At 58.3% G+C, this 8,641-nt stretch overlaps 1 protein-coding gene across 1 annotated transcript in view; it reads left to right on the forward strand.

The window, feature by feature from the left end:
• The window catches only part of CDH23 (cadherin related 23), a gene marked incomplete at its 5' end in the record, with an annotated part of 196,107 nt that overhangs the window by 184,419 nt on the left and 3,047 nt on the right, over positions 1 to 8,641 (forward strand). The window contains 20 exon segments of the mRNA XM_035892587.1: positions 1 to 18; positions 102 to 271; positions 555 to 692; positions 848 to 967; positions 1,376 to 1,553; positions 2,314 to 2,525; positions 3,044 to 3,238; positions 3,538 to 3,648; positions 3,832 to 3,961; positions 4,133 to 4,396; positions 4,513 to 4,674; positions 4,791 to 5,047; positions 5,329 to 5,426; positions 5,520 to 5,640; positions 5,814 to 5,893; positions 6,225 to 6,265; positions 6,780 to 6,840; positions 7,266 to 7,395; positions 7,478 to 7,600; positions 7,783 to 7,896. The exon segment at positions 1 to 18 is cut by the window's left edge and continues 44 nt beyond it. Of these exon segments, the coding sequence (XP_035748480.1) occupies positions 1 to 18; positions 102 to 271; positions 555 to 692; positions 848 to 967; positions 1,376 to 1,553; positions 2,314 to 2,525; positions 3,044 to 3,238; positions 3,538 to 3,648; positions 3,832 to 3,961; positions 4,133 to 4,396; positions 4,513 to 4,674; positions 4,791 to 5,047; positions 5,329 to 5,426; positions 5,520 to 5,640; positions 5,814 to 5,893; positions 6,225 to 6,265; positions 6,780 to 6,840; positions 7,266 to 7,395; positions 7,478 to 7,600; positions 7,783 to 7,896 (2,723 nt within the window).

An 8,641-nucleotide genomic window follows, 5' to 3' on the forward strand; every position in this document is an offset into this window, starting at 1 on the left:
TCGAAGACCAGTCAGCAGGTCGGTGGCTTGGGCAGGTGCGAGTCTGGGGCAGGTCGGTGTCATGGGATGGGTTTCTCATTTTAGGGTCTGCCATCCTCTAGGGAAGGTCGTGGCCAACAGGACGGTGGACTACGAGGAGGTGCAGTGGCTGAACTTCACTGTCCGAGCTTCCGACAATGGCTCTCCCCGCAGATCCGCAGAGATCCCTGTGTACCTCCAGATAGTGGACATCAACGACAACAATCCTGTTTTCAGTCAACCGTCCTACCAGGTGAGCTGGGCTCCCCCCCATCCAAGTCCACATGGGGCTGGGCAGTGCCTGCCTGGAAAGGACGGGAATAGAAGTAAGAGGTTTCCAGGGACATCTTCTCTTCCCTCTGTCTGTGCTTGAACTGTCTGAAGAAGACAATCAAGCCACCAATGTACTCTCTGTGCACCCCTTGTTCTGGGTTCAGCTGTGGCCACCCCTGGGTGCCACCTTGCACCCTTGGTTACTGCCCACTAAAACAGCAAGTGATGCGGCAACCAGTCCTGTCCCCTCCCTTTGCTTGCAGAAAGCTGTCTTTGAGGACGTGCCGTTGGGTACGGTCATCCTGAGGGTCAAGGCCACGGATGCAGATTCTGGGCGTTTTGCTCTCATCCAGTACAGCCTGGGGGATGGAGAGGGCAAGTTTGGGATAAATCCCAACACGGTAAGGAGCCAACCCAGGCCAGAACAGAGCGGAGAAAGGGAGGGGAGGGTGAGATGGTCCCACCTTGTGCCTTGCTCCCACACCTCACCTTCTGCCCCTTCTTGAGTACCAGCTCTGCCAGACGAGATCCACCTGAAGGTCTCTGTGTGCTACAGGGTGACATCTACATCCTGTCAGCCCTGGACCGGGAGAAGAAGGATCACTATACACTGACAGCCGTGGCCAGGGATAACCCTGGGGACGTCTCCAGTAACCGTCGGGAGAATTCCGTGCAGGTAGGGCTCGTGGGGTGGTCCCCAGCAAAAAGATGTTAGACCTCAGGCTTTCCTCCCCAGCAGTCTTGCTGGTGGCTCTGGGGAGGAGGAATTAGGCAGAAGGAAGAGCAGATGACCTGTGAGGTGGATGGTGCTGTGGGGAGGGCACGTCGGCAGGAGGGGACGGAGCAGGAGGGGCAGAGGAGAGGGTGATGCTATTGTCTGCAAGTCCTTTGGTGTGAATGGGTGCCCCGGCGGTGGCGGCCCCCATTGTTGGAGGCAGGAATTCAGCTAGCGGAGCTAAACGAATAGCAGGAAGGGCACCGCACTCCGGCAGCGGAGCCACGGGTCACGGCAGGGGTATGGTCCCCGGGGGCTGCCCGGCCGTCTCCAGCCTCACGTCACCCAGCTGGCTTTGCTTTGTTGAAGGTGCTGATCACAGTCCTGGACATCAACGACTTCAGGCCCCAGTTCAGCAAGAGCCAGTTCAGCACCAGCGTCTACGAGAACGAGCCAGCGGGGACGTCAGTGATAACCATGACCGCCACCGACCTGGACGAAGGGGATAACGGCGTGGTGACCTACAGCATGGAGGGCCCCGGCGCGGGTAGGTGCTGGCGGTGGGGGGCTCCTCCCCAGGGAGGAGTGTTACGATGAGGAGCAATTGGAGGAGACATAGGGGCCAAGCCTACATCCCGTGTCCTGCGGGTGGTTTGGAGCAAGGTCATACACGCAATCCCAGGAGCAATACCGAAAGCATGGAGCTTTCGATATTGCTCCACACTTCTCAGTTCCTCGTGGCGTGGCATCTTACGGCTTTGCCTGCCTTTGTCCTGCAGCCCAGCCTTGCCTTATCTTGTCTCCCGCACGCCAGCAGGACTTTCTGTGTACACAAGTGTGTCTTGTAGCAAACTCACTGCACACTCTAGAGGAAGATTAGGAAGGTTGTGGGTGGACGGTGATAGTGCCTGAAATCAGGTATAACTCTGCACACTGATGGGAACCAGGCAAAAGCCAGCATAAATGTAGAGGGGAATGGCAGAATGTTCATTTTCCTGAGACCCATGGGCTTCTCAGACCACTGCCCTGTCCAAGCCTGGGCAGGAGTGAAACACAGCCAGGGCTGGCCTGGGAGCAGGGCCCTTGGCACTGCCCAGTGGCAGGGATGCAGTGGTGGGCAGGGATGCTCTGGAAAACCCCGAGACCATCCACACCCCTGGTCTTAGGCAGCTGGCTCTGCTCCATTGCCCCTTGACAGGGATTTCCCACCAGTGAGGGGTGTCCTTCAGCTGGTATACTGGTTTCTAATTGTAATTTATCTGATGTGAAGTGTCCTGAGCCAGAGATGTGGTTTTTCTCCCCCCCAGAGGCTTTCAAGATCAACAAAGACTCCGGGCTCGTCGTGTCCCGCCGACGCTTGCAGTCCTACGAGAGGTTCAACCTGACTGTGGTGGCCACGGACAAGGGGCGTCCCCCTCTCTGGGGAACCACCATGCTCCACATCGAGGTCATTGACATCAATGACAACCGCCCCGTCTTCATCCGCCCGCCCAACGGCACCATCCTGCACATCAAGGAGGTAAATCCCTTGAGAGGGAGCAGGGGTCATGGCATGCCAAGACCATGCCTGGGAGCGTTCCTGCCTACCAGTGGCAAAACTGAAACTCCTGAGGGGCTGGAACAAGACCTTGATTCAACATGCAGCAAGAAGGTTTGGGTCATGGGGCTTGATGGTCAACAACAGCACCTCTCCGTACATGGGAGCGGTCATGCTGGGGCAGCTTTGGGGAACAGAAACCCTGGCAGCACACAAAATAAGGAAACAGACGGTCACTGCGTGCCGAGCCTGTGGGACGAAATGCTGACATTTAAGATGTTTCTCCTTTCTGGGAAGCCAGGCTTGTCGCAGCCAGTCCCCAGTGCATGTATGGAACAGCCACCCTGCTGAAGGGAATCATGGCTCCACGTTGCCAGTCCCCAGTTGGGTTTTGGGCAGTGGGAGCCTGCTGACCCCAATCCAAGGAGGTTTGGAGGGGCAGGGGGAGCAGGGGGCTTGCATGCAATGCCAGGGCTGAGGGGCTGTGCATGTGTAAACAGGAGATCCCCCTGCGGTCCAACGTCTACGAGGTCTACGCCACAGACAAAGACGAGGGCCTCAACGGAGCAGTGCTCTACAACCTGCTGAAAACCGGGGCGGGAAACAAAGACTGGGAGTATTTCAGCATCGACTCGGTCAGCGGGCTGATCCAGACAGCCATGCGGCTGGACCGGGAGAAGCAGGCGGTGTACAACGTGAGTCAGGTGGCAGTATGCCCATGAGGTAGCCAGGATGGTCCTCAAGGCTGCGGGGCTGGTGCGGGGCTGGCGGGATGATGTGGTGGGGATGGGGTCAGCTGCTGCAGTCATGAAGATGTCACACCTTAGCAGGAACTGGGTGGTTATCAAGTGCCATCGGGGAGCTGCATCCTGGTGGGACAGCTCCCAATTCCCTGTTAAATCCCCCCAAAATCCTCCGCCACCCAGCTGTCCTCAGCCATGTCTCCTGACCCACGTGGCTTTGCCCAGGAAGGCCCTTTTGCCTCTCTCCCCAGCTGATCATCGTGGCCTGTGACCAGGGCCAGCCAGCCTACGAGACCATGCAGCCCCTCCAGGTCACACTCGATGACATCGATGACAACGAGCCCATCTTCTTTAGGCCACCTGTAAGGCACCGGGATGGAGGGGATGGGACACAGGGGATGCAGGGATGGGGATGCTGGTGAGCAGGTGTGAAGGAGCGTGCACCACTGGGAATCACCATGGTGGATGCACGATGGGATTTGTCAGCTTTTGTTTGAGGCCATCCCAATGCTCATAACCTTCCCTTCTCCTGGGGTATCTGGCAGAGGGACAGTCCCCAGTACCAGGCGCTTTCCGTCCCCGAGCATTCGCGGCCAGGCACCGTGGTGGGGAACGTCACCGGGGCGGTGGATGCGGATGAGGGCTCCAACGCCATCGTCTACTACTTCATAGCAGGTGGGTGTCAAGCAGGGAGGAGATGGACAGCTCTGCGTCCCCTTGCACACCCCTCACCAAGGGTTTCCATCACTCCTGTCATCTCCTTGCTGCCTTTCTGCCCCGGTCAACGGGCAAGGTGGCATTTCAGAAATGCTGAGCCCAAAGAGGTGGACTCCTTTCTGTACCCAGCTGGGAACCAGGAGAGCAACTTCCAGCTGAGCCGAGAGGGAAAGCTGCAGGTCTTGAGAGACCTGGACCGGGAGAAGGAGCCGTACTACTCCATCATCGTCAAAGCATCCAGCCAGAGGAACTGGTCCCCTCCCCGGGGCCAGCGGGTAGGCAGAGCCCAGCCCTGGGACCTCAGCGGGGACCTGACCCTTCAGGAGGTGCGGATCTTCCTGGACGACATCAATGACCAGTCCCCCCAGTTCACCAAGTCAGAGTACACGGCAGGTAAGGGGTGCCGGGGATTGGGGGGGCACCAGGATGCTCTAGGGACAATCCAGCCAGCTGAAGGGGCAGTGAGAGCCAGCCTGGCTCCAGGTCCCTGTCCTGTCTGTCTCTCAAAGGGGTTGCCACTGATGCTAAGGTGGGATCAGAGCTGATCAGAGTGGTCGCAGTAGACGCCGATGTGGGCAATAACAGCCTGGTCCTGTACCACATCTTGGGCATCCGCTACATCAAGCAGCACTCCAACGACTCCGAGGAGGTGGCCAACATCTTCAGCATCGGTGCGTACCCTGCGTACCATGTGAGCACAGGGCCATGGCCAGAGACATCCCTGTGGCCAAAGAAGTCCCCATGGCCATGGTCGCTAATCCTGGGCTTGTGACCATCCTTCCCCCAGGAACCCTTGATGGGATCCTGCGAACCTTTGACCTCTTCACGGCCTACAACCCTGGCTACTTTGTGGTGGACATCATGGCCTCTGACCTGGTGGGCCACAACGACACGGCCATTGTGGGGATTTACATCCTGCGGGATGACCAGCGGGTCAAAATCATCATCAATGAGATCCCCGACAAAGTCAGGCAGTTCGAGGAGGAGTTCATCAGCCTGCTCTCCAACATCACGGGTGCCATCGTCAACACAGATGACGTGCAGGTAACCATCCCCACCTTTGAGGTTGCTTTGAGGGGTAGGTAACCTTCCACAAGCTTCTTGGGAGGTCTCCTTTGAGGTTGGCCTGTCTGTATAAACCATAGACACCCCTGAGCTCTGAAGGTGACAGATAGACCCCAGGCTGGGGTGTATGGAAGGGGTCCAGCCCGACCCCATGCCAGGCTTGAGGGTCTCTTGCCATGCCAGCACACCTCGGGGCATGCTCGGGAGATGTCCCAGCAGGTGACACGTCCCGCACTGCAGACCTTGCTGTTTCTCCCCAGTTCCATGTTGACAAGAAAGGTCGGGTGAACTTCGCACAGACAGAGCTGCTGATCCATGTGGTGAACAGGGAGACCAACCGCATCCTGGACGTGGAGCGGTACGTCACCTGGCCCATCACCCAGCCTGGCCCGCTGAGTCCTCAGGGAGCCTCATTAACATCAAGATGCCCAAGCAACCCTTCTCTTCCCAGAGTGATTCAGATGATAGATGAGAACAAGGAGCAGCTGAGGAACCTCTTCAGGAACTACAACGTGCTGGATGTGCAGCCTGCCATCACTGCCCGGGCCCCAGATGACCTCTCGGCTCTTCAGGTAACAGCCCAGCTGGGGCTGGAGATGGCTGTTGCTCGCAGGTGGGGCAATGTCCCTTCCCATCCTCCATGGCCCTCCATGGCCTGGAAAGGTGTTCCACCCAAATCATTTTGGGTGGGTGCCCAGTGCCGGTTCCGTGCCGGAGGTTGCCACTACCCTTCCATCTCTCCTAGATGGCAATCATCGTGCTGGCCGTCCTGCTCTTCCTGGCTGCCATGCTCTTCATCCTCATGAACTGGTATTACCGGACAGTGTGAGTAACACCCAGGCTCTGCCCCACTGGCCGCAATCTCCCCACGGGCCAGGGGGACCCGTGTGGCTGCTTCCGGCCCTGGCAAAGCCAGCAAGCAAAGGAGGCCATCAGCTTCCCAACAACTTCCATGGCAGAGTTCAGCCTGCATTCAGAAATTGCCCCTCTGCCCCCAAAATGTAATGGTTCTAATTCTGATAGCACCTCTTCCCGCCAGGCTCGCCACCCTTATAGGTACAGGGGCTTTTTGCAGGCTTATTGCAAATCTCTGTCCCTCTCTCCCCTCAAGCATCTTCTTTCTTTTCTTCCCTGATGGACTGTATTTTTTTTGCAGGCACAAAAGGAAACTGAAAGCCATAGTGGCTGGCTCCACCGGTGAGCAGTGCTTGGGGTTTTCCAGCTGCCTGAGACAGCAGGGTGCATGAATGGTTGGACTTGATGATCCAACGGTTGGGCTTGATCTAACAGTTGGGCTTGATGATGCAAGGGTTGGGCTTGATGATCCAACAGTTGGACTTGATCATTCAATGGTTGGGCTTGATCTTACAATTGGGCTTGATGATCCAACGGTTGGGCTTGATGATCTTAAAGGTCTTTTCCAACCTCAATGATTCTATGATTCTATGAAGGGGGTACACAGGGAGACGTGAGGGGATGTCAGAGGGGTATAAATCAGAAGCGATCCCGCCCAGCGAGGCGCGATGGTGTGAGGCTTTTCTCTGGACCCAGGCTCCAAGTTATCAGCCGCATCCCAGTGTGTTTCTCACACCACTGGTGCCTTTTTTGGTCGCCAAGGTTCCCTATAAAACCACAGGGTGGCGATAAAGAAGAGCCACCCCGTGGTTTGCTGTTCTGCCCACCCTGTAACCCCCACCCCTGTCTTTTTCAGGGAACAGAGGCTTCATGGACATCATGGACATGCCAAACACCAACAAGTACTCCTTTGATGGGTGAGTTCTCCCCGGTTTCCACCTCTTTAGATCGCAGGCTGCTCCTGAGAGGGATGCCTGCGTTTCACAGCCAGGGATGCGTGGGAGGTGGAGACGTGATGCCTCTCCGCTCTGCGGAGGGATGCTGCCAGGCGTGCCATGTGGGGCATGACTCTGGCCCCGGAACGCGTGCTTGCCTTGAGAGCTTTCAAAGCTAAAAGACCTTGTGCCTCCTCCTGTGACTCCATCTCTGCCAATACTGGCCAGGCTTGGGGTAAGCAGAGATGACGGGCGGGTGTCAACACACGTCTGGATCCAGAGCAGCCAAATCCATGGCTGCACAGGGCAGGAGGAGGCAGCACAACCTCAGCATCAGGGCTCTGGATGGGGTTAGGGGTGATGCCACTCTTTGCTTGCACTAAGGGCTGCTTCTCTCCCCTGGGCAGGGCCAACCCGGTGTGGCTGGACCCCTTCTGCAGGAACATGGAGCTGGCGGCACAGGCGGAACACGAGGACGACCTGCCGGAGAACCTGAGCGAGATCACCGACCTCTGGAACAGCCCTGCCCGCACCCACGTGAGACACGGCCCCCACTGGGACACCTCGTCCCCGCACCCGACACCCACGCCACCTCCTCAGCCGCTCTCTCCTCCCACAGGGGACCTTCGGGAGAGAGCCCTCGGCGGCCAAGCCTGAGGACGACCGCTACCTGCGGGCAGCCATCCAGGAATACGACAACATCGCCAAGCTGGGGCAGATCATGCGGGAGGGACCCATCAAGGTGAGCAACAAGTGTGGGCATCTTCCACCGAGGGGTCTCCTCCTACCTCCACAGCTTCCAGGTTCATGGCTGCGGCACCGGAGGGTGACGTTGCTCCAACAAAACACTGGGATCAGGCCAGCCTCCCTCCAACCAACCCCTTTCCCTTCGGTAACCCTCTCATCTCTCCCCCCTCCGCCCAGGGCTCTCTCTTGAAGGTGGTCCTGGATGACTACATGCGCTTGAAAAAGCTCTTTGCCCAGCGGATGGTGCATAAGGCCACCACCAGTCAGGGGGACCGCTCCTCGGTCTCGGAGGTAGACGGGGTGTGCATGGGCATGGGGAGATGCTTGCCGTGCCCTCTGGGATGCAGTGTATCTTCCCGGCCCCCCCAGGCTGCGGTCGCTCCCCATGGCCGCCATCACCATCACCCAGTGTTCCCCCCCTCTCTGCTTGGCCAAAACGAGCCAGGCGCTGGTTTTCCACCGAGGCTGCCGGTTCCCCACAGTCACTCCGTCCATCACTCCCACCCTGGGGGAAGTTCCCCCCTCTTTGCGGAGTGGGCTCTGTCCATCACCTCCCCATCACTCTGCTGAGGCTGGCCAAGAAGCTACAGGTCCCTGCACACACACGGGCATGTCTTCCCTCCCCTCTGTGTCCCAAAAGCAGGTTTTTGAGGCAAAAAAGCTGGGACAGAAGGTTTTGGTGCAGTTGGGCTGGTGTGGGGAGAATCAGCTCCTCCCACCACCTTATCCCTCTTCATGGGGGTCAAAACGCAGGCCAAATGGAGTGGAGGTGAGCAGTGGGACAGGAGACACCTTTCAGCCCTTCTGCCGTCCAGCCCTCCTTGCCCTTATCCCCCTCCAGCCCACCCAGCCTTCCTTCACCTCCTTTCCTTGGCTGCCTCCTGCCCCACCACCCTCCTACAACCCCAAATCCCAACCCTGGTCCAAACCCCCTCCTTGGTCGCTGTGGGGGCTGCGGCGGGACTCACCATCCAGCCAGCAGCCGGAGCCTGAGCCAGGGCGCCCCCCTCATGGGTGAGCGAGCTGGCGGGCGAGT

The sequence above is a fragment of the Egretta garzetta genome, unplaced genomic scaffold (assembly GCF_000687185.1).
Source record: "Egretta garzetta isolate BGI_Z169 unplaced genomic scaffold, ASM68718v1 scaffold204, whole genome shotgun sequence".
NCBI lineage: Eukaryota > Metazoa > Chordata > Aves > Pelecaniformes > Ardeidae > Egretta > Egretta garzetta.